Source organism: Molothrus aeneus, chromosome 8 (assembly GCF_037042795.1).
Source record: "Molothrus aeneus isolate 106 chromosome 8, BPBGC_Maene_1.0, whole genome shotgun sequence".
NCBI classification, from domain to species: domain Eukaryota; kingdom Metazoa; phylum Chordata; class Aves; order Passeriformes; family Icteridae; genus Molothrus; species Molothrus aeneus.
In genome coordinates, this window is record NC_089653.1 from 15,508,624 (window position 1) to 15,533,135 (window position 24,512).

Consider the following 24,512-nt stretch of genomic DNA (forward strand, 5'->3'; position numbering starts at 1 on the left):
AACTCTTTATGTCCTCTTACCTTGGCCTCAATTTTAGTGACTGTTTAATTGGCAGACACTTGCAGGACATCTGAAAAGAGTATGCACATCTCAGATATATCTTCCTTTGAGGGTCCTTGTTACCTCTGCTAGGCCTCTTTTGTTCCCTTTCTGTGTTGAGATCAAAGACCCACTGGGATGGAAATCCTGTGGTCTCTGCAAGGCAATGCTTTACACATACTGTTATGCCTGAGAGAGGCTGCCAGCACACTTGCTAGATGCTTCCATGCCACAGCAAGTCTCTTCTGTAATACCTTCCATAGTCATCATCATTTAACAGCTTAAGAAGGTCTGATTTTGAAGCAGTTTAAATCTCAACAGTTTACACTGGCTTCTCCTGGATTCGTGGGTGCTCTTCCTGCAGGTAAATATAAGAACCCATTTTTATATCCATACCTACTGATGTGCTTTAACCTTAGCCCATTATTCACAGCCACATTTTCCTGCTCTCTCCCCTGGTGAATGTGGAGGGTCTCAGCTGCCCTCACTCAGCAGCTGATCTGCCTGACAGAGTGCTGTAACCAGCACCAGCACTGTGTTCATGCTGCACCAGGAGATTCTCCTTTGGCACCTGCCCTCACACTCACACATTTCACAGCAACCCTGCCTGACCCTGCCAGCAGCAGTGCAGTTCTGACCAGGTCAGCTGGTGCCCATCACATTTCTTTAATTACCTTCTGGCAGCTTGTTACATCCTGATGTCAGGAGAGCTTTCTGGTGCAAACAGAATAAACTGAGCTCAACATCACTTTCACATGCCTTTAAAAAGCCTCCTTTCATCCAGTATCACCCCTACATTCTCTCTTAAACATGGCAAGTATTTAAAAAGTGAAATATTTTTCAGCCCTGAGAGACAGAAAGACAGCCTATCTACAGTACTGTTTTCAGAAATACAATTTTTCATGATTCTTCATCTCTTACAACATGATTTAAGACCCTTAACAGTTTTGAGTATTCTAATACTGCACTTTTACAGGAAGAATGCATCAGACTGGAAGGATCCACATCTAAAATGTACAAACAAAACCCACAAGACAAAAGACTTGTTCAAACACTTTTTATTAGTTAAAAAAAAAATCCACAATGCCTATAGATCCCAAGTGCCAGTGCATATGGATGCAAGACACAGATTTGTGAGTCCAACAAAAATATACAAAGCAACTGGGAGGCCAGGAGGGAGGTTGGGAAAGACACACAGCCCAGTACACACCTGCACGTTACTTACAATTGAGGAGTCTGGCTTACATATATTGTATGACTGGTTTATGAGGCAAGTGCAAGACTACAGAGCTGAATGTAGTTAGTCTATGGACAGTGGGATTTTCCTGTTGTGGTGTCAGCTAATACTTCCATGTCTGCTCTTGGAATGGTCTCTTTTGAGCAAGAATTCCCTAACTTGATGGATCACCTCCAATTTCACCCTGTGAGAGAAGACAGGTAAGAAAACAGGTAAATATTTCCAGTGGAAAACATAAATGAATAAATTTAGGAGAAAAATCAATGCTGACAGTCACCATACAAAACCCCACAAACAGCTAAAAAAAATGAGGACCATAGGTGATGCAGAAAATAAATGAATTATCCATTCCCTCTGGAAACCAGACACACTCCTGGTGTAACTCAGATCTCTGGGGAAAACAAGGGTGTGAATTCACATCTGGTGCAAGTCAAGTTAATGTGGAGCCAGGCTCCACTGGCAGGAGTGTCCTGCTTGGTGCTCCTGGGTCTGCTGCTGCCTGACCCAGCCTGATATCAGCACTGCTGCAGCCATGCAGCCACTGGGATTGTGGGGCCCATTTCTGGGACTGGCAGTGGGGTTGATGGCTGGAGGAAGGTGAGAGATGCAAGATGAGACTTTTGGGAGCTTTGGGGACCATGAAAACAGCCTGAGCTTCAGAAAGGCTGAAAACTGTGGGGTTTGGGTACATGCAGTACTTGTGGAAGGGACAGACAAAGGCCTTAACACTGAAATTGTAAAGGAAATACCACATGAGAAGCGTTTGCCCCTGTTGTCCATGTTGGACAAAAAGTCATCCTTGTTCAAGAGCTGAAATCAGCCCAGAGACAAATTTTTGACCCAGGGTTTCAAAAGAACATTGCAGGTAGAACAGTTAAAAATTAAATGAACTAATTTAAATACAGAAAAATCTACAGAAAAACTTGTTATCTAAATCTCTTCTAAAGCATGGCTGCAAACAGGAAAAAGCTATTCCATGTGATGACAGAAGCATAGGACAACATTAACTTTAATATGTGCATTTACACCCAAAATCAACCCAAATCAGGCAGCAGTTTGCAATCTGTCCATCTGTCACTCATGGAAAATTCCCAAGATAAGGAAGTGGTGAAAACAAGAACAGATGAGGCTTTTGTCCAACAACTCAGGAAAGTGGGAACAGTGATGGGCTCCTCGCATGGCAGTTCTAGAACCACAAGTGGCAAGGGGGATATTCTGCCAGGGGGAAGCCAGACAGAGGCAGGGTGTGGCACAGAGGGCAGTGGGGATGTGGCAGCACTCACCTCTCCTGCAGGGGCCCCCTCTCCCTCCAGCCTGGGCTGCTCGGGCGGCTGTGGCGGTGCCAGGTCCTCCTGCCAAGTCACAAGCAAGATGTTTGTCCTGGCTGCCACATGCAGAGTCATCACCCTAATCTTAGACAGGCTGAGCAACGTGGGGGTGAGCATTACACACACAGGCAAAATGGCAGCTTGAATAGATGGGAGATGCTGCTTGAAATCCATTTTTGTTGTGCAGCTGGTTAGAGCAGATATCTATGAAAAAGCCAACTCAATTTCTTACAGCCTGGTTTAGGGTCTTTTCATACAGAAAATCAGCTCTTTTTCTGTCATTAAGACCAGAGTTTTGACTCCATCAGTGTGAAGAAATTTGGGAGCAACAAATAAATTTATGTATAGCAAGGCTATACCCAGCCTTTCCCCACATTATCTTACCCTAAGCACTCATTGCATAGATTAAAATGAATCAAAGATATAGCAGTACTGTGGTGATGTTAATCTCATGCTTCAGAAAAAATATCCTTATCAAAGGATAAGCTTTTCTTTTTGTTTGAGTTCAAGCATTTACTTAAGTATTTTGGGCTCTTCTAGCTACTTGCCTACATCTTTCAGCTACCTTCCTATTCACAGAAGAAGAGAAAATGTTGCATCACCAGGTAATTATGTTAAACACAATCTGGCCGCATGGGAAGAGAAGACAAAATCCTGACCATACTGGATGTGCACAGGGGATGGAGAGAAAGCAGAAATGCACCTGGGTGGAATCAATCAGTGAGAGTAAGGGGAAGCAGAAATAGTAGGACCTCTGTAATTTTATTTGACTTCACCAGAGAACTCAACTAAAATTACAAAGCTTCTCTGTTCTCTTGGAGCACACATGCCCAGCAGCTCCCCTGAATGACTCTCACTCCACATGAAGTCAGGGCCACCATGGAGGGAACCAGAGACACATATATTATGGAAAGGAAAAGTCAACTTTGCATGAAGGCAAAGTTATGAATTCCAATATTTTGGAAACACAGGCCACTATTTTGCTTGGTGCCGCTGCTGATGCAATGCAAATCAATGTCCCTGCCAAACCTACTGTAAACAAAACTTTATGCTCCATGTGTTTAGGGTACTCTCTTTTCCTTTTCACACATGTCCTTACTTTCCTGTCCAGTCACAACTGCTCTCATCAGTAGGATAACATCCCTGCCATGCTCGCTGCTTTTTGGACTGAATTTGGGAAAAAAAGGTTTTGTGAAGTAAAAAGAAAAAATAGATGGAGTTACATAGATACAAGGTAGAGGCCATGAAAATTTAATCTGGAAATTGAACTTCAGATCCATGTGTGGCAGCAAGGGGAGCCAGGAGGTGGAAGCACTGCAACCTGCTTGTCTTACCTATGGGCTTCCTGTTCTCCATGCAAGCTACTGTAAAATCAATCCACTGGAGGCAGAAAATAGCCAAAGCACTGAGCTGCAGCCCTGTACTGATATCTGTCACAGCTGCAGGCATTCCTTCATCTCCCTGCTGGGACCAGAGCTGATCAGTCTGTTTATGGAGAGCACCATGTGCTGCTGGTATCTCCAGATGAGAAGCACAGTGTGACCATCTTCTCCTAAGGAACATGCTCTTAACTTGCATAGCATTGTTGGCTGAAATGATTCTTGCTGGTACCAGCCTGAGCCATATGAAGCAAGCCCAGGTAACCAAATTACATCAAACTGCACATCATGGAAGCCAGTTTCTCCTGCAGGGAGACCTGCAGCTCTTCAGGAGAGGCCGCTGCTCTGATGGAGCCACTTGGTCACAGTGTTTCTGAGATGAGTCAGCTCTCCTGCTGCCAGCAAACAGCTCACTACTTGAATTTATGGATGCTTATCCAGCCTCAGGATCCAGCCTGCAGCTTTAAAGCACTTTACATTTGCATTTACATTACACTTTGCATATCTACACCTTATAACTCAACAGTGCACATTAGGCCAAAGCAGGTAAACAGCCTCAAATTTTATTTTGAAGATTTACAAACAGATTTTTGACTATTAGGTGGAAAGGAAAGAAACTTCCAATGGAAGCCACTGACAATAGCTGCAATAGTAGGCATTTCATAGTGTTTTGCAGGTGGAGTTACCAGCTGCTGTGTGAAACTGTGAAGGTCAATCAAAGGCAGCTGCCTAAAGTGCTGAGCTGCATTGGGAAAACTGGGGAACAGCTCACAGTTACACAAGGACCAGTGCAGTGCACTCCATCTTTCCACAGGGTATGACCACCTATTGTTCCTGTGGGAATGGAGCCTGGCTCTGGTAGATGTGAAAGAATCCTGGGAGAGGGTCACTTTTCTCAGGACCACCCCAGGGAAACACCATCCAAGAGCAAGAGGTGGGCTGGAGAATCCCCGTTCAGCTATTGTGCTGCTTCTCACATCCCTTAGATCCTGCTCTCTGCCAAGACTGCTCCAGAAGGCTAAAAATCAACCATCTATTTTTAGAAAGGGAAACAACTGAGTTTCTGGAGGGTGTTTCTAGGCTGTGTTGGAGGAGCCAGCACAACAGCAGGATGAAGAGGTGTCAGGCTGTGTTAGGGATGGCGCTTCACAGCCCTTTTCTCACGCGCTTCCACCCTGCCCGGAATAGGGAGCAGGAGGTGAGGAAGGGCTGCATTCTTCAGCTGGGTGTTACCTGGCTGGGGATTTCAGGCACTGCTCAGGAAGACAATATCCAGAGCAGGACCATGTGGGGTAGGGGTCTCCACTTTGGACAAAGAGCCAGAAATTCCTGGGCACCAGCTCCAGCTATAACACTGACTCACAGAACAATGCTGGGCAAGAAACAAGGGGTGAAATCCCAACTTCCTTGGGGGGCAGAAAGAGTTTTGCCATTCCTGTCAGTGCTCATCTCTTCATTAAAAGGGGAAACATTTTCTAAGCTAAAGGCATGTTGAAACCGTGAAACAATTAGTAAAGCTCCACCTGCTCTTAAAGGGAGAGCCAAATATTTCTTCTCAGAAATTACGTATTTTCTTAGAAAAAAATATTTTTAATGGAAATAAAATTAAATATTTAGTTTGCTTTGGGCTATTTTCTTCTGGTTTTTGGTGGGCACTTGAATCTTTTTTTGCTAATGAAGAAAGAAAAGTGAAATACTTGAACATAATAGTTAAATGAAACACAAGACCTCAGAATTCCTTCTAAGAATACTACACAAGTTTTTAAATATTTTGTGTGTTTAAAAATATATTTTATATAGAATATATATACCACAGGAGATCTCTTTATATAAAATACAATATTTCACTAAGATTATGAAACAGAGGTACATGTTCAGCTATCACTAATTAAAAACTCAATAAATTAAGACCTGCCCTTTATAAAAATATTCCTGTGTAATGGTAAGGTATCTTAAATAGACTGTACTATGGGCTTCTGGGTTCATGTATTTTAATAAGTTGTTTTAAAAACTGATTTTGAAAGCCCAGAAATACTGGAAGAAATTAGTTACAATTTAATTCCTCAGATTTCTCATTTTCATAGGTTCTATGAAATTCCCCTTTTCAGCTCTCCAGCAATTGACTTGTCCACTGAGTTAATATATGAAGTAGAATTTATATTTTTTGTCTATATTGTCTTGTAGGCCAGTGGGAGTTTTGTTGCTGTCCCCAAATTTTTGGACATTAACAATCATACTAAGATTATTGTCCTTATATAACAGAGAAAGCAGTCCAGATATTGGATGCTGGAATATACTCATCAAATCTCAACAAATTCAGTGGCAAACAAGATTTCATCATCATCATCATCATCATCATTATTATTATTATTATTAATTTTAAGATTTTAAGGCTGACAAGCCAGAGAGGTTCACTGGCAGCCTAATGTGCTACAAATTCAAGGGCCCTCAAAGGGACATCAATTGCATAAGGTGGAGAGGCTCAGCCTCCTGTGGTGCTCCTGACCTTGGGTGCTGGAGCAAACACGATGCTGCCTGGCAGCATCCCCAAACCACTCCCTAGGAAAGCCTCAGGCAGCCTGGCAGGTCCTGTGGACGAGCTGTCCTGGACAGGTTTCAGGCTGAGTGCTCAGAGTGATGCCAACAGCTCTGACTAAGGGGTCAACCCTTGATTAAAGTGAGTGGACCCACCAACAGAACAGACAGAGGGGCATGCAGGACTCCTGTCTCACCCCACAAATCCGGGTGGTCTTTTGTGGTGGCTTTGTTTTTATCCAGCTCACAGCCAGACTCTCTGAGAGTCTCCTGGGACTGCTTATACAAATGATACATATTTAACGTGTATCCTATGGGATTGCAGGGGTACAGCCTTGAGCCATGGAGCATATCCGTGGTCTTGTAGGCTTTAAGGCTTCACCAGTGCCACTAACTCAGCTATTTTGCATGGGAAAATATCTGCCTGAATGCACTAATGGGACTCAGAGGGGAGCACAGAAAAAGTGCCTGTAGGCAGAGTGCCCCACTCTATGTTGCTTGTGCAGTCTCCCGTGCTCCATGACATGTGGAAGGCTACCACTGGGATGCATCACTGCATCAACTAACTACAGGGAAGCTTGAATACAAAGGGGAACAAGTTTATTCCACCTAATTGTTGGGTGGTTTGCCTGTTGATTTCCCTGCTCCTCCTGCTTAGCAGCTCTGCCTTTGGTGGCTTCTCAGATGCCCTCGGTTGCTCTCTCCTTGTGGCACTTGCCCAGCCCAATCTAACTTGGATAGGAAGGTCACTCAGTTTCTGCTTCTAATTCCTTCTGTGCAACAGACTGTCTCTGCATCAGAGGCATTGCAGGGTGTAAGTGAAGGGAATCAAGGCCATGAAGAGCAGCCTTTCCCATACAGGATGTGCATTGTTATGAAAGAGATGAGCCATGGCGTGGGTGCGGCCACGTGCGCCAGGTCAGGTGCACAGAAACGCCGTGATCCAGAGAACGCGCCCAGCGGTTGCACATGACTGACAAATGCTCATTTAATTACTGGGCTGAAGGAAAAACCAGATCAGACCCAATTCAAAGTGACAGAGTCACGAACTGACAACTAAATCATAAAAACTGACAGGACAAATAGATCTAAAGGGAAGATTTAGGTGGAAGGTGTAGGGAAGCATCAGTTACTGGGGAAGTTGTTCCAAAGCCTGAGGGACATTTTGAGAGCGTGTGTACATGGGCTTGTTCCAGCCACGTGGTGTCTGCATTGCAGCAAGCTCTCTGCTGTGTCATACAGACAAAGCATTAATCCTCTTCTAAGACAGGGATATTTAGTGGGTGGTTATCTCACTGGAATCTCCTAACGTCCACCCCAGGCATGGGGATGGGTGCAGAGCCACAGACAGAACACACTACTGACTGCTTTCATTCATTTTTGTATCAGAAAAAATTGTGGAGGGTTTATAATCTCTTAATTTACAGGTTTTTTAGCTGATACTTAAAAACTCCCCCAAATGAGTAAATTCTTTCTTGTACTCAGCAGTGACCAGGTCAGTGCCAAAGCCCTATCAGGCAGTGCCAGCACAACTCAAGGTTGTTCTCATCTGCTTGGCACCCCTCCATAGGTGTAGGGTTACTTCAGGCCCATTTCCTTCTACATGGCTCTGAGTGCTCGCCCCAAGGACGGTGAGGAACAGCAGCCTGCCAGGGTGTCTACATTTCAGTGCCTGCTGTGATGCAACAAAGGGCTGAATTCTTTCCCATGGCCAAAGTCACCATCTGATACACCTGCACCCCATGGCTATCCTGAGCAAAACTTGCCCAAAACCATTAGAGTACCTCCCTCTGTCCTAATGTGTGCCTGCCACTGATCCCAGCTGTCAAATGCACAGACTAAATGTCAACGAGCTCTCAGTAATTGATATTAATACTGGCAATGGCCAGCTGGGGACATGCCTTCTAGGTCACCGGAGTCCCCAGCCCCGAGTCACCCCAAGCTCAGTGCCATGCATTCACAGATCCCTGGCACTTTGAACAGCCCTTCTATAGCAGGGAACAACACTGGAGATAGTTGAAAACCCAAATAAGATGTTGGCAAGTGCTCTGTGCAATTAGAAAGAGGGAGGATAGTATGGAGCACAAACAGGTCTCAAGACTGGATGCTCTCTCAGACTTCTGGGGCTGAAATGCTGGTGATTATTCCAGGACTGCAGGATTATAACAGTGGATATTCACTGTTTAAACATTTAAAAGCTATGCATTATCACTCTTAGTGTATCTCCAGTGGGTCTCCCTCATGCATTACAGTGCCTGGTGCTGCTATTGGCAGACTCTGGATGTATTTCCATTAGCAAATTGTGTAACATGACAGGAGCAGTTCTGGAGAAAAAACAGCCAGTGCTGAGAGCCCAGCACAACTCCTTATACTCCTTTCTGGGCCCTCCCTCTGGAACAGCTTTGGCTCCATGGCAATTATCTATTAGCAGTGGGGATGCACTCAATGTGCATGTGGAGCCCAATCTTCTGTGTCTAGCTGGATCTAAAAGGTGTCTAGCTACATGATAAAGTATGGTGAGTATGAATAAAAGATTTGTACTCCTAAGCTGAACTAATCCAGCAGAACAGATGAACTCTCTTTCACAGAAACAAATGTTTTTCCTGAATTTTTTTGTCCTGTGATTTTTCTTGTTTTTCTCCTCCTGTTTTCAGTCTGCTGCCTCAGCACCTCTGCTATTTGGCATGACACTGTATTCAAAGCAGTTTCCTGGCTCCATTTAGTCTGCCCTTTGGCATGTGACACATCCTAATTTTTTATTTCTTCATCAATCTCCATTTTAAGTCTAAGCAATTGGACATCAGAAGCAATGGAAGACATCAGAATGACAATTCAGATGCTCTCTGGAAAACCTGCACTGGTTTAAGCTCTGAAATTAGCCGTAAAAGGTAGCTGTCAGTCTTTGAGGTGAGGTTCTCACTTAGGAGGAAAGGAGAAGAGGATTGCTGCTGCTCAGTCCTTGCTAGAGGGGAGACAGCTTGCTATCTGCAGCCAGGATTCCTATCATCAGCAAATTCCTCACTCTTCTGGGTCAATCACCCCATGGTCGGTCAAAAGGTAGGAAGGGGTATTCTGGCCCCATGGAATTAGGAATCACTGTTTGCACTCCTGCAGCCTAACTGCTGCTCCCAGTGGGAATAGAGATTAAATTTATCCCAAGGGTTTAGCAGAACTCCTGTATCTGCTCTTTTCACATGCTTTCAGGAGGACATTTTGCGTCACTTGAAGCTGCTGTTCTCTTTTGTTAGGCTATTCTCTCAGGATTTATATGTGTGTAGAAGTTTTGTTTCACATCACAATGTGTTTATGTGCAGGTCAGGAAATTAATCAGCCGACTATCTGAACAATTAAAACAATTTTGGCCAGCCTGGCTTCGCTTTGATTCTGGGTTTGCTGTGACTCATAAAGCTCATGTGGCCATCAACAGCACAGATACACTCTCTGAGGAGGGGAAAGAGAAGGGTTTACCAAAGAGCTGCCAAGTATTGGCCTCCTGCTGTACAAATGGGTGCTGTTTGTTACCAAAGCATCCTCTCTAATGATCAACACTGCCTTCGTCTAAGGAACTGTTCTGCTCCTTCAGACTCCCTTTAATCCCCTCACTTGAAGCAGCCCCGTTCATCAAATTAGGCTGGAGGACAGAAGATGCCTTGTCTGAATCTGGCTTAATCCCTACACAATTTGGGTCACACGGCCTTTTATCAATAAGCACTTGGTTGTTGTCAAACCAGCACGAAGCAGAGCAGCAGGGTCAGGCTTTCTGCTGGAAGCAGGCTGTGCCTGGCTTGCTGCTGCCCTCTTCTGCCTCCGGAGCTGCCGTGGCCAGGGCAGGCCTGTGCATCCCGCCAGCACCGCACAGCGGTGAGGGCAAGTGCAGGCTCCTGTGCCATCCCACTCTGCACATCCCTGAGCTCTGACTCAGTCCAGATGCTCACTGCTGCCCACACACATTTCTACTCAAGTCCCTGGGGAAAATGCTTTTCTACATTCGTAAGAAAATGGAGAGCCAGACTGCTGTCAGCAGTGCCCACTGACGGGACAAGAGACAACAGGCACCAAGGGATTAATGTGTCCATCTGAACAGAAGAAAACCATTCTCTTTTTCCTATGAGGGTGGTCAAACACTGGCACAGGTTGCCCAGGGATATTGTGGAGTCTACTTCCATGGAGATATTCAAAACCCACTGGGACAGTCCTCTCTCAGTGGCCCTAAGGGGATTGGAGTGGATTATCTCAAGGTGTCCCTTTCAAACTAAATGATTCTGTGACTACATTAGGCATCACATGATAATATTAAGTATTATACAAAAGCAGATGTTGCTGAAAACCTTTCATGAAATAAGTAAAACCATCAACTGTAAATGTTTGCAGGTTAATCCAAAGGCTCTTCTGTCCTGCCCATCATAGAACAAACAAACACACCTTTTTTACAACTCCTGTAGTGGCCACGATGGTCTCTGCTCCTTCTACAGTCTTGTTTGCCACTGTGTTCACACTGGCTACTACAGCTTCTCCCACCACGTTGGCCTGCTCTTTGGTCTTCTCAGCAACTGCAGTTTCAACAAAAGCAGAAAAGTCAGCAAACCAGACACTGCCAGCAGGCTGCCAAATTCCCTGGGATGACAAATGATTGCATTGAAGTAAAAGAAGAAATTAGCCCTGGTGCAGTCCTTGTTTGGACTTTTTAGATGAGATCACGTCTGAATTTAGACTGTGTATGTGAGGATTTTTGTCTGGCACAAAATGCTCCTTTGTGGGCAACCAGAGAATGAAAAATTCACTGCCAGATACTAAGAGACAACAGTGTAAATAAGGTATTTTGCATTGCAGACTGTGAATGACCTCTTGCAGGTTACTTTCTGTTTGATTTAATACCCCTTGGCAGAAAACAGCAATAGTTATGAAATCCACCAGGCAAAGGATCCATTCATCTTCCTTCAGGACAGTCCATGTGGCTGCTCATCCTTGGAGTTGGGGTTACCCTAGAAGGGACCTTTAGGTCCCTGACTCTGCAACCAGGCAGGACCCTCCCAAAGACCACAGTTTTGGCCAGACAGGATCTGATGCAAGTAAATCCTCTCCACGTGCTGGGCTGTGCACCTGACATTGTGAAATATCTAAATAGCTGTGAATCATCCCAGTCTGCCAAGTAACCTGTGTTAGATTTTTTCTGACCTACTCTACTGATCAAATATTTTCTCCCACCTGTGTCCACTGCAAATGCCAGACCCTGAACCATCACTCCTGGCAAGCAGCCTCTACTCATCAGTAGGAAGGTCAGGCAGATCAGTGGTATCCCACAGGGACCTCCCACTTGGCAGGGGTGACAGCCTTCCCAAGAGGTCTAACAACCACCACAGACTTCCACAACCCTCTTGGGCTGTGCTCTTACCTGAGGTCACACTTTGCACTACTCCCTCCTTGGTCTTGGTGCCTGTGAAAGGAAACACAATCCATCAGTGCTGCCTGGAAATTACACCCTGACTTCTGGACACAGATGGTTTCCTGCTCTCAGGAAGCGCAGTGGGGAGCCAAGGTCCTGCTGACACCTCCTGCTGAGACACAAACCATTTGTAGAGTCAGAAAAGAGACCAGCTTCCCTCCCCAGTAAAGCCAATGAGTATCTTTGTGTTGAGAGTTGGAGAACTTCAACAGCAAATTCTCTGGAGATGCCTAGACCTGAAAAACCTTGATTACAACAGTTGTCCCTGCAATAGTTCCAAAATGAGCAGTTGAGTAGTGGTAAATCAACCTTAAGCCACTTGTAAAAATGACTGTAAATAAAATCACCTGGCAACATCTCACCTACCTCACTCTTGCAAGACAAGAAGTCACATCCATGACTCTCCCCTGCCTTTCAGCAGGATACTTGGCTGCACTGGTCATTTAAAGTCTCATTCTATACTACTAATAAAGACTTTGGAGAAACCTGAGACTGAATTTACAGAACCACCACCTACCTCCTACATACCTACTTACTAGATTCCCTGTTTGGTGCCTCAACCTAGGCTGCAAGTGCCTGCTCCCAGCAATGCACAGAAAACAGATGGTTTTATCTCAAATTATGAAAATACACCATATGTATGCTTACATTGTAATTTATCTCACTGTTCTCAATGCAGAAAAGCTAACAGGATGTGAAGGCATTCACTTTGCAACACAAATAGCCCTGAGGAATAATTAATCTCTGTGATTTTCCTCCATGCTTGAAGTGACAAGCTATATATCCTTTGTACTTGATATTGCTGCAGATAAGTTAAATCATATGGTACATAGGCAGCCCCTATGGTAACTAGGTGCTTTACACACTAAAAAAATAAGGAATCAAATTTATCTCTCCTGGAAGTTAAATAAACACAAGCCAAAATATCCCACTGGCCCCACTTTACTGTATATTGCAAATCATCTGCACCTATACAGATTCTCTTCAGGTTTCCCATACTGATACAACAAAAGGAATTCTATGGCCAGCTATCAAAATGATAAAAAATGGACAACAACCAGGCAGATTTTTGACTCCATGATAATGGAGCATCCATGGGTGTGGTGGGAGAAACCAGTTACAAACCACAGCTCATTCTCATTAACAACAGCCTGAGAAGCAAAACAGGTGCAGTGCCCTGATAACAACAGCCCAGCTCAGTGCTGTTTTGCCTGATGCATGGTATGTATTATTGAATGTAATTCTCAATTGTTGATTTATTTTGGTGGTTGCGATGCCTGCCTGGGGCAGAACAAAACTGTTCTACTACAATATGTCCTCAACATTTCATTCCACCCTCCCAAACTGTCTAAAAGGTCAAGAAACGAAATCTTTGTACCTTTAACTTGTTACTGCTGTAAGCTGAGTTCCTAGTGATGCATATGATACATGTGCACTGCTGTGAACTGGATTTAATGATGGTGCCCATGATACACAAACGTGCAGAAGCACAGCACTGAGCATAGCAGGTGCAAGTCTCAAGCCATGAATGTGAGCCCCTGAATGGGCCAAACACACAAGGTTCAATTCAGACACCATCCTGTTTCGTTTTCCCTCCCAGTAGCATTCCAAGAAAAGACTGCCACAATATTGATTTGACATACATGGTTGTCTCATACCAGACTCAGATCCTCAAGCTTAGCCCTTTGCTGTTTTTTGGTCAAACAGCAGCTGATAGGTAAGCAAAGTACATGATTGGCTGTACTAGCCTTTCATGCCTTTGCAGTTTTGCAGTAAACACACTCAGTGAGACAAGAGCTGCAGTTTTGTATGTTTTTTGCCAGACTTTTAAGGTCACTATCTGAGCTCAATTCTTTTACAGGGAAGAGGAGTGAGCAGGTGCTATATTTGCAGACCAGAAACGAGGGATGCAGATAGAAGGAAAACATCTGAATCCATTTCATGACAGAAGCAATGTCATTGGGAAGAGTCGCTGCTGCAGCCTGGGGAGAGCTCGCCTCATCCTCCCAGCCCAGCCACACCCGATGACTCAGGCTCCCATCCATTATGCACCGCATGAAACCCGACCGACCTTCCGGCAGCACTCCTGCCAGCAGCCCGCATCTGTTGAATCAGAAAGCAATCACCTGATGCTCAATCTCATTTCACTCATTAGTCCTTGCCCGCAGCTTGTGTACCCAGAATTCATGCATCTTGCCTCTTCTGAGTGCTGTGAGTCATCTGCAAGTGCTTTGGGACCGCCAGGGTGTGACAGAGGTGGTGGAGTGCTATGCCCTGGGAGAAGGTCTAGAGTAGAGAGGGATATTTTGATGTGCATTAAATCCTGCAGGAATCACTCAGTTTAAACATAGCTTGGTGTGTGGGGGCTTCCTGCAACACGGTTGAAAATCCCTCTGGAAAACTGGAAGTGCATTCTTTGCTGAGGCTTCCTGAGCTATAGCATTAAACAGTGCTAATGACTCAATACTCTGATGCAGCTTTGCATTAAATTCATTAATTAACTTCCCCATCACTTACACCCCTATTCAAACCAAATTAAAAAACAGAGCCCACTGGACCATCTGCTGGATCCACACTAACCATGGCAGGGATCTCCTGACACCTTGGCACACTCAGAGGCTGTTGGAATTTGGAGTGCAGATGGTGATTTCACCAAGCACAGAGGTGACCCATGATACAGGATTCCTCCCTCTCCTTTTGTGCCCTCTCTTCTCTACCCCACAGGTTCAGCAAGGGCAGGGGCACCGCATTGCAGGCTTAGCAGAGGAGGGAGGCATCTCCTGCCTGGCATGGGCTGTGGGAGCTGAACCTAGATGGATCAGAGGGGGGACGAGGTGGCCACAGTGTCCCAGTGGTGCTGTTCACTCCAGACAGATGCCTCTGAGTGAGCATTATTTTCTTCTCCTGAGCAGCAGCAAGTGACTCACCAGACGTGGTGGTTGTGCTCAGACATTTGGAATCCTCAGAGAATCAGCAATGAGTTAACACAAACCTGAACAAAAGTCAGGGATCCACTTCCTCCATCCTAGGCCCTGGGGATTTTGTTCTCTTTCCTGAAGTTCTCAAAAGACCCTTGAGGTTCAATATAGTATTATTCTCTCCTAGCATCCAAAAATTCAAGTGTCATCACCTAATGCTCTAGATGAAGCTGCTGGGATAGGGGTCTGCAAGGGAAGAAGCAAGGAAGGAACAGTACAGATTTACTGTTCATGTGGCATAGAGTGACAAAAGGCAGCATGAACAACATACTAATCACTCCAGTTTTAACCAATATACCACACCTCCACCTTCTCTGGCTATTAAAACAAAACCCCCATTTTCTGAGCTAATTAGCATCTGGTCTTTATTTTTCCTGCCTGTGAAAGACTGAATTTTCCCTAAAGGGCTGAACTTCCCAACAGGAACTGAATCAGACCAAGGCAAAGCTCTGACCGGTGCATGACAGAGCAGGAACCAGAGTATACCAACAAACCAAACCAATAAAAGGAGAAAGCACTTAATCCTCACCTTGATCCTTATTTGATCATCATTCAGAGATTAAGGTTTCAAGGATTTCAGTTTTAGGCTCATAGAAAACTTTATTGAAAATATTACAATCTCCTAAAGAGACCTCTTGGCTCAACAATGAAAACCAGGTCACAGTATGGAGCTGTACAACGTGACTGAAAAGAGATGTGAGAAATTACGTATAAAAACTCTGAATAACCCCAGCACAGCTCAGATCTGGAAGCAGGTGGAGCAGTAATGATGCCACAATGTGACACCCACTTGTCATTTCTTAGACTGGTGTTTCACTTACTGTAGTTAGTTTAGTTATTTACAGGAATACTGCTTACCTTTTTTTCTTGTGGGTCAGCTTCAAATTGAAATGTGAACTGTTACATCCATTCATTTCCAGCATGTCAATAATTAAGTATTTAAGAATTCAAGATAAAAACATGATCAGACCTGCTACATACAAATTTTCTATTTAATTTGTAACATACAAATATATATCTATAGCTATTGGCAATAGAGCAGTTTTAAATATAGTAGCCAAGTACAGCTGTGGATGTTGCAATAGGATAGCAGGAAGAGCCTGCATGTAAACTTTCCTACAAAAAGAAACACTCCCACATCCAGCAAAAATAAAGAGCTGTGTGAAAAGCAGTAATCAGCAGTGAGATAATCAGTCTTGGGAACCTAAGACTCTTTAGTTTGTATTATATGGAGTATCTGACCATCCAGCCATATAATTGCATGTGCTAGATAAGTGGAGATAGTGGGTTTCAAGGGTGACCTTGAAAGGGGAGGTTTCAGCCCATTAACTGTGAAAGAGGTCTCTAGGCAGGACATCAGGCACACTGTTTTCCAGATCCTATTCTTTGGGCAAAAGGAATTTGGGCGTTTCTTCTAAAGCAAGATTAATGAGTGCATGGGCAACGAAAGAGGTCGATGAACAGGAGAAGGATTCCAGGGCAAACCCATTTGTTTGTGGGGAAACAGATGCATCCTGCAATCCCCTCATGCTAACACTGTTGGCTCCTCTCAGGGACCTCCTCAGTGAGTCCCTCCCAGTGTGGAGGTGAGGCAGAGACTGGCAGTGCTCGTTTGCCTGAAGAGTGCCTGACTCACCCTGCAAACAATCAGTGAATGTCAAACAAACCTTTCACCTGGGCACCTGCTCCTTAACATCATTCTGCCTTCCCTGGAGTCGTGGTTTCTATGTCTAACTTACAGCTGGGGAAACTGAGGCGTGGGGAGGCTGTTGTACCCCAGGTTTACACAGCAATTCTGCTGAGCTCAGGATCTTATCCAGACTATCCTGCTAGTCACTCTCAAGCTTCAGCCACAATATAATTTCCCCAGACTTTCTCAGAGACAATCTATGCAGCTTTTCATGCTCAAAAGTAGATCAAAACTAGTTCTCTCTTACCTACATACATTACCCCTTCTTTGGTCTTCTCTGCAGCCTCTGTCACTCCCTGCTTGGTCTTTTCTGCAGCAGCCACCACACCTTCTTTAGCAATGGAGAAACCTTTCTTAAAGACATCCATTCTTGTTGCTTGTTAGGGTATTATCTGGGATGATCTGAATGAGGGAGCAAAAGCAGCAAAAAGCACCTCAAGGCTGGGACTGCGAGATGCAGCCTTACCCTCGGCAGATCTCAGCTTCTCTGGCAGGCTCTGCCTTTGCTCTTCCTCCTGTGCTGGATGAAGGCAGTGTGGCAGAGCTCACAGCCCTCGCTGGCTCTTATTGATGAAGTGTGCTGCAGTGTAGCCAATGCCTGTGTACAGCTGATACTGAAATATTAATGATACGGATCTGCTTGGGAGCTTTAGCAAGGGAGGGGGAGAGGAGGACGATGACAGCGGTAGGTAAGGAGCTGTCTGGAGAATTTCCAGACAGAGAGAGCTTTTAAAATGTACTGCAATGCTCTCAGTGAAGGATGGTCTCAGTGAAGAGGGAAACTCTAGCAGAAGAGCTGAGTTCCTGAAAGGGCATCTCCCTGAGGCTGCAGCAGGAGCCAAACACCAGGAGCTCTCCTGTACCCCAGAGGGTGGAGAGCACAGAACACTGACAGTGTTTGTAGCAAACAAACAGGGTCAAGGTTTCTTCGTCTGGCAGTTACCAGAACCCAGCCTTCACAAAATGGTAGCAAGAAATTTAGTAAATCCTGAGAAAAAGGCAACCAGCTATGGCTTGATGCTCAGGTGAAGCGAGCTTGAGGTCCCACCTGCTATGTTTTGTCAAGTGTGAAGTCATTCTGTATAAATTGTGGGGTTTGCTCAGCTGTACATCCCATTACAACACTTCATTTCTGAAAAATCAGATGCCTGTTGGGGGAAATCCTGTTTCCTATTTGTTTCTCTGAGTTGCTGTAGACAGAGCCCTGCTCTGCCGCCGCAGAGTGAGACAACATCTCACACCAAACACCATTCCTCACGTCAGAGCTGGTGCTGCAGAGCACAGCAGGGTGAGAACAGCCAGCACAGACCTGGCTGGGGAAATCTTACAGAGGAACCATCCAGCCTCAAGGCCTGGCTAGGAAAAAATACCAAAACATGGTCATGAATCACAGTTGGATATCCTAATGTACTTGCAGTTAAATTCAAGTTAAAGTGTTTTCTGAAGTAGATCCTAGGTGGCCCAAATCAGCTATTTCCCCATCAACAAAATGAAGTTCAGTGCTAGCTGTGAAAGCAATTGCTGGTGCAGCAAGGTGGTTTTTTTTTTTTTAATAGTGCCAGATGTGAAACTATGGAAGCCACATTGCATCAGCCTTTGAGCCCAAAGCATGACCTGCTTTGGCTGTTTTTCTGCACCAGGCAAACAGAATATGAAATTCAGAGGCTGAGCTGCATTTTGGAAAGGTAGCATGCTACAATGTCATGAAGTGCAGTGGTCTGCAAGTCACTGCTGCCACAAGTTATCAGCCTGGAAGTGTCAGATGGGCAATGACTACACAGAAAAAAGTCTGAGCAAAAAATGTTGTATCTGTAGGTGCATGCAGACATGTACACTAACAGTTCTTACTGTGGAACTAAGAATAATTCTTCAGTTTTTGGAAGTATTTTTCTTACCCCATACTGAAATTATTGAAAAGCTGTTGATCTGGGAAATAACATACACAGTTCTTAATCCTTTTCTCACAAATAAGTCTCCTTACTTATAAATGAAGAACAAATTTCCATCTGAACATAAAGGAGCCAAATCTCCGTCAGACTAATGAATTTATCAATTGTTAATTTAAAAAAGTGCAGGAATCACAGGAAGGCCAGCACAGAATACCAATTATTATAGGAGTTCTTATAGTTCCAGAATGCTGCAGCAAGAAGTGGAAAAGGTTTTTCTTACCATCTGTCAAAATTCCCCCTAGGTGGTTGTTGCTATGGCTGGTGCTCCTTCCTGCTCCCAAGGTGCTCTCAAATTGAAGATATCTGCACTTTACTGTGCCATACAACAGAGGTTTAACCTTGCTGCTCCTGGGGCCAGTCACAAAACTGCCATTGATTTCACCAGGCACGGGCAAGAGTCTTGTTTTAACTACATTTATTAAAAAAAATGAATTTACCATCTTTGGGAATTGCTCCAGGGCCTACTTACTTTTTCACCATACTTTCAAAGACCATTAAAGGAGAGCACAGACATTCCTAGGGTTATGAGTTTTACTGGTATTTTCAGGAGAACACCAAGGCTGATAAGGCTGAGTGGGAAGGGTATCTTGATTTTGTTCAGCTATTGTTCTGTCATTGTGATTTGTACAATTCAATTTTACGTATTTTGCATTGCTATAAAAGGTAATAAATACATGAAATATCAAGCCATCCTGGGATGTGAAACATGAATCATCACCAGATTGAATTAGCCAATACTCAAGTGGGATACTCCTTTCCTGCCTTCTCCTGTCCCAATGACCTTGGAAAGGGCTTACAAGACATATTTCAATGCTGTTGGATCCCTCCCAAGCAGCAGGCAGTTTGCACAGGCATTGTTTTACCTTGAAACCTTTTTAGGAAAGCTCTGAACTCAAGACAACATCATAGGCAATCTATACAGGGCAAGTATCCACATTGGCTCCTCAATGTTTGCCACCTTCAGGTGACTGCAGGATCCTTCCACTCAAAGCAGAGGATTCAGTCCCAGCTTGTTGCCAATCCTACCTCAGACAAAACTAACAACAAGAGTTAACACAAGCTACCTTGGCTTTAAGATTTTGCTAGTGACTTAACTTTCTGCCTGGTAAGGTTTCCTCCTTTGTATCAGGTAAGAAATCAGGAGAGAAAGGCCTCCAGCAGGCAATTCAGAGACCCCAAGTTCCTGTCTCACCTGGCACAACCTCTTTTTCTCTGTTTTCTGCCTTGCAACATTAGGAGAAGCCAGTTAAGCTACATCACTGTAAACAAATCTGTAACTCAAAAACATTTGGCTGATCTGCATAATACCAAAAGAAAGCCTTGTTTTGACTTGTGCAATGACAAACCATCCACTTGCTGTTCATTTAAAGTTTGAGTTCTGGCTGCTCAGACTTGGTTATTGAGCCTCTTGCTGGATAACAGCAGAGTTTCTTGAAACTTCCCCTAAAAGGAGCAGTTCCCCACCTCTCATGTGCCTCCACTTGTCCCTGGGCGTTGGTGGCTGACACCTGGAAGGAAGCAGGTCTGTGCAACATCTGCCAGCAATTCTGGAACATGGGCAAGGAATTCTAACTCAAGTCTACCTATTCCCAAAGCACTGATCCAAGGCAAACTAAAGAATGCAAAGCAGAAATCAACATTCCCTGTCCTCTACTGTCTTTTTCTTTGTGCCTGCAACAGATTAAACAGGATTTTACTTAATTTGGGTCTCTTCCTTCTTGAATTTTCCCAGTTGGAAGCTACTCCATCCATAAAGGCTTAACCTTGTCCTTTAACAATGAACTTATGCTGGAGACTAACAGCTGACAAAGTAATTTTGCTGGATGAAAGGAGTGTCATTTGGTCATATTCTATTGAAGTATACTTAAATTGTGTATGATATTGTTTGAAAGACAGGTAAGGAAAGGAAAGACAGACTGCTTTGTGGCTGGTAAATATCCTTTGTTGAGGAAGTTATTTTATGGAGAATAATATTAACATTAACAGGATCCAACCTTGCTATATATAAACAGAAATCCTTCCTCTCTCTCTCCATTTATGAAAACTTCAAAATGCAGAAGCGAGAACTGACACAGATCTGTCATTTCCATGCCCTAACGAAAACAAGCAGTTGTCTGACATCCTATGGCAAACAGTTTAGGACTTGAATCCCTGCATGTATGTTTGCATAGGTAATGAGCTAACTTCCTTAGCCAGGGAATGAATAAGCCAGGGACAAGCCATTTTTCAGGAACACACACAGGGGTGAGCCACATGCAGCGCACAGAGTGCTGCCAGTACAGCGATCTTCCGTGACTGATCTCTGCTGTCAAACACCACTGAGAGCTTTTGAGCAAACCATTAAAAATACAGGCAACAAGAATTCATCTTCTCCCTCTGACGGACAGACCAGCAAAAGGAATTGCTCTCTAGCCCTGCAGTCCCCTCCTGACACTCTTCTCCCTGTGCTCTCTTCCTCTAGAGCAGCCGCACACGCATGAGCGCGCATCGGCAGCGGGCGAGGGATGAGACAGCATTTTCCAGATCTAAATCCCAGTGCCTAATGAGAAGCTATCCCCTTGCTGTGCAGCTATCAACAAAACTGTCTTCCCAGACATAAAATCTTTTCAGTTATCCAGTCTGCTTCAGAGACTAGAAACTGGGATATAAGAATCTAAAGCAACACCTGCTTTCCATCTTTTCTTGACTTTTTAAACATTTTTTCAAGGATTTTTTTTTTCTTTTTAAATACACAGATTCATAATTTAAGTCTATAATTAAGAGCTTTACAGAGTAGGCAGTGAATCTGGAAAGACAGAAAAGAAACAAACAAATTTATCAGATTCTATTTAGTCAAAACTGAATTTCTAAGGGCTGTTTCTCCAGAGACATGCTGACTGGAACAGCCAGAGTGTTTGCTTCCCAAGTACAGCCAAGCCATTTATCACAGAGGCCATTGATCAAACACATTGTTTGGCATTGTTTACTCCAAGCTTGCCCACCTCCCATCCATCTGCAGCTGCAGGGCTCTGACCCTAAACAAAAGGAAAGGGACCAAGATGAGATTTTGTACCTTAAGCAGATTACCCAGGAGATGGTGCTGGCATCTGACTTGGTTGTGGAACTGCAAACAGGATGCTGCATTCTTGGGGAGGGCAATATCAGAGGGGGTTAAGAGCTGTGTTTAATGGAAGTGGTTAGAATTACCAGACAAGGCAAGAGCACTCCTGACACTTACTGGCAAGATCCCAGGACATAAGTGATTGATCCAGTGTAACTGGCAATATCAACTCTTTAAAGGCTAGTTTGAAGTCTGAAGAAGTTTGAACACTTTGAGGAACTGCTTCCTAGAAATACTTGGAGAAAAAGTATTTCCATGAATAAGAGCACAAGGGGGAAAAAAGTCACTAGTGACTGGGGATGAGGAGTGGAGAAACAGTGTCTTTTGGCTAGCTGTTCTTAGAACCACTAAAAACTTGTGAGAACCACCCGGGCATCTCCAAAGATCCCCACCCCCTATGAGTATAACATCCCTTACTGAATGGGTTTTGAGGATATTTTTGGAGTAACACTTCACTATAACACTTCTCAACACCACTTTCCAAATGATCTTTTAAATTGATTTAACTCACCCATGTTTTCATTACATCAGTGGTACCCAGCTCTGTAAGGTACACCAACACCAAACTAGGCAACTGAAGGGTGACTAATAATCTACTGACGTTAGGTGGTGCACAGATGTCTTTCTCATCTAGAAAGTACCTCCTAGAAGACACTGACCTCAGAAAGCAAGGAGCAGGTTGTTACAGCAAATATATGTCTGTTTTCCCTGGTTCCATGCTGAGGCTCACATAAACATAAACAAACAAACAAACAAAAACCACAAAATATGTATCTCATTCCTGAGTAGGTACACTCCTCATACCTGTTCCTCTACAGATATAAAAGAAAACTTAGAGCTCCTTCTGCCAGCAAATCTGATGCTTTGAACCAATAGCATAACCTGAATGTGTTATTCAGGTACCACAAAATATAACAGCTGCTACACAAAAATCTCAACTGCTGCTCAGTAAGGAAGTTCCTTTGAAAAATGAATGCCTTTCATGTGTTCATGGTAGCATCCTATGCTATGCCTACCACAAGGAAAGGGACTTCTTCCCTTGCCTCGCTCCATATTTAGCATCTTTCATAACCACTACCAAAACACCACTGTGCTAAATTATTAACCTGCAAATCTGTGCCTGGTACCCACAGGGCAGCACCATTACAAAGGTACAGAGAACAGGTCCTTGCACCTGGAGGGGTAGCAGATGTTCTGAGCCAGGAGGATGGCAGAGAAACACTGCCCATCACTTGGGAGGGATCACACCCATGAAGAATGACTTCAATTCCTGCAGCACCCCTCACTTCTCTGCAAGCCAGGATCTCACTGCAGGTCAGGCTATAACCCTGTTGCTTGTTTTGTCTCATGTTTGCTTCAGTTCCTTCCTGATAATGGTCTTAATATATAAACAAATATAATGCTTAGGTCACATCCAGTTACTTGTGAGAAAAGTACATTTCTATGTGAAACATGGCACATGAAATATTCACACATTGACATGTGTTACAGCAGGATGCACACAATTTGGAAATAAAAGCAGCAGGAAGGAACAGAGGGAAGTTGCTAATTTTTTTCAGTCTTCAGTCCAGACCTTGTGATTTCATCTCCCTGGAGAAGTGACTGCTACAGCAAGAACAGGTTTTCCCTTAGAATTAGCAAAATCTCTCCCTGCCTGGCCCCATAGATTGCTGTCACTGCTCTCAGGCAGCAGTGTCTACCACAGGTCAGGAAGGGCACTTCTGTGGTTCTCTAGGTTATTCCATTAAGCATAAAATAGGGGCATCAGGAGGAGGATGCAAATCCAGCCAGTGATAAGGAGATGCAAATTCACAGCCTTTAATAACAAGGCCTTCCAAAATCCTGGAGAGATTTTTCCTCTATTTTCAGCTGGTATTGGAACTAATCCATAAAAGTTTTACATTTAATGCTCTGCAAGACATACTGAACTTTGGGCTGATCATCTCATCATTCACACTGCAAGATGATCTAGCAGTCCTGCATTCCCACTTCTTTTGTCAGTGGAGCACCATTCCACTTCACTTTATTCTTTAAAATGCCAGAGCATGTCACCCTGCAAGACAGTGAAAGAAGCAACAAAACTAAAAGCAGCACCACCAGCAAAGCAAAACCAGTAAGAAAACTACATGCAATCTCCACAGTCTTTAAAAAAAAAATATAATTAGAATGTGGTGACAGAGGTAGCTCTGGACAGCAGCTCTTGGCTAGTGGCTTTTCAATGCTAATTAAAAAAAAAAAAAAAAATTAGGCCTGACACCCAGTGATGACAACCCAAACAGAAATTCTTAAAAATTAACCTGACCTCTCTGAAGGACAACTTCAGAGAGACAAAATATTCCATTTTGATGGGAACAGACTATGATTCACAGAACTATCTATTTTGCAAAGGTTGAAGAAGAATGGATGTTTGTAGGCTCTTTTTTACTGTACATTTGCTCTGAGTCCCTCAATACCCACAATTTGTTCTACATACCACAAATACCCTGCTGCTAAAGCCAAGGTATTTCAGCCTTTAAACTGCAGGAAAAACTTGCATGTGCAGCACTGGACCGGGCAGGTCTGTGACATTTTCTAGCAGTGTAATGAGAGTCTGTTAGAGCACTCAGTATTTTCTTTCCTTTCTTTTCTCTTCCTTTCCTTTAAGCTAACATCCTTTTCCTGTGCCTGAGGGAGAAGGCAGTTGATAAAAGCCGAGTTCCTGTTCACAGATAAGTTTAGAAGGCAGGCAAGCTCAGAAGTTCCTTGAATAAGCTATATTCCTACCACCTCATTTTCCCCCCGTCAGAGACGTCTGAGCCCCACACAGGAACCAGGCTGACATTGTTCAATAGCCA

The 24,512-nt window shown here is 44.1% G+C and overlaps 1 protein-coding gene across 1 annotated transcript; it reads right to left on the reverse strand.

Annotated features, from left to right (window-relative positions):
• Positions 1-1,082: 1,082 nt before the first annotated feature.
• On the reverse strand, positions 1,083-17,202 carry SNCG (synuclein gamma). The gene is made up of 5 exons (XM_066554603.1): positions 16,877-17,202; positions 11,911-11,952; positions 10,941-11,068; positions 2,560-2,628; positions 1,083-1,460 (listed from the first exon to the last, which is right to left on the reverse strand). The coding sequence occupies exons 1-5, from the start codon at positions 16,995-16,997 to the stop codon at positions 1,431-1,433; spliced, it is 390 nt and encodes a 129-aa protein (XP_066410700.1). The 5' UTR covers positions 16,998-17,202; the 3' UTR covers positions 1,083-1,430.
• Between the last annotated feature and the right edge of the window lie 7,310 nt (positions 17,203-24,512).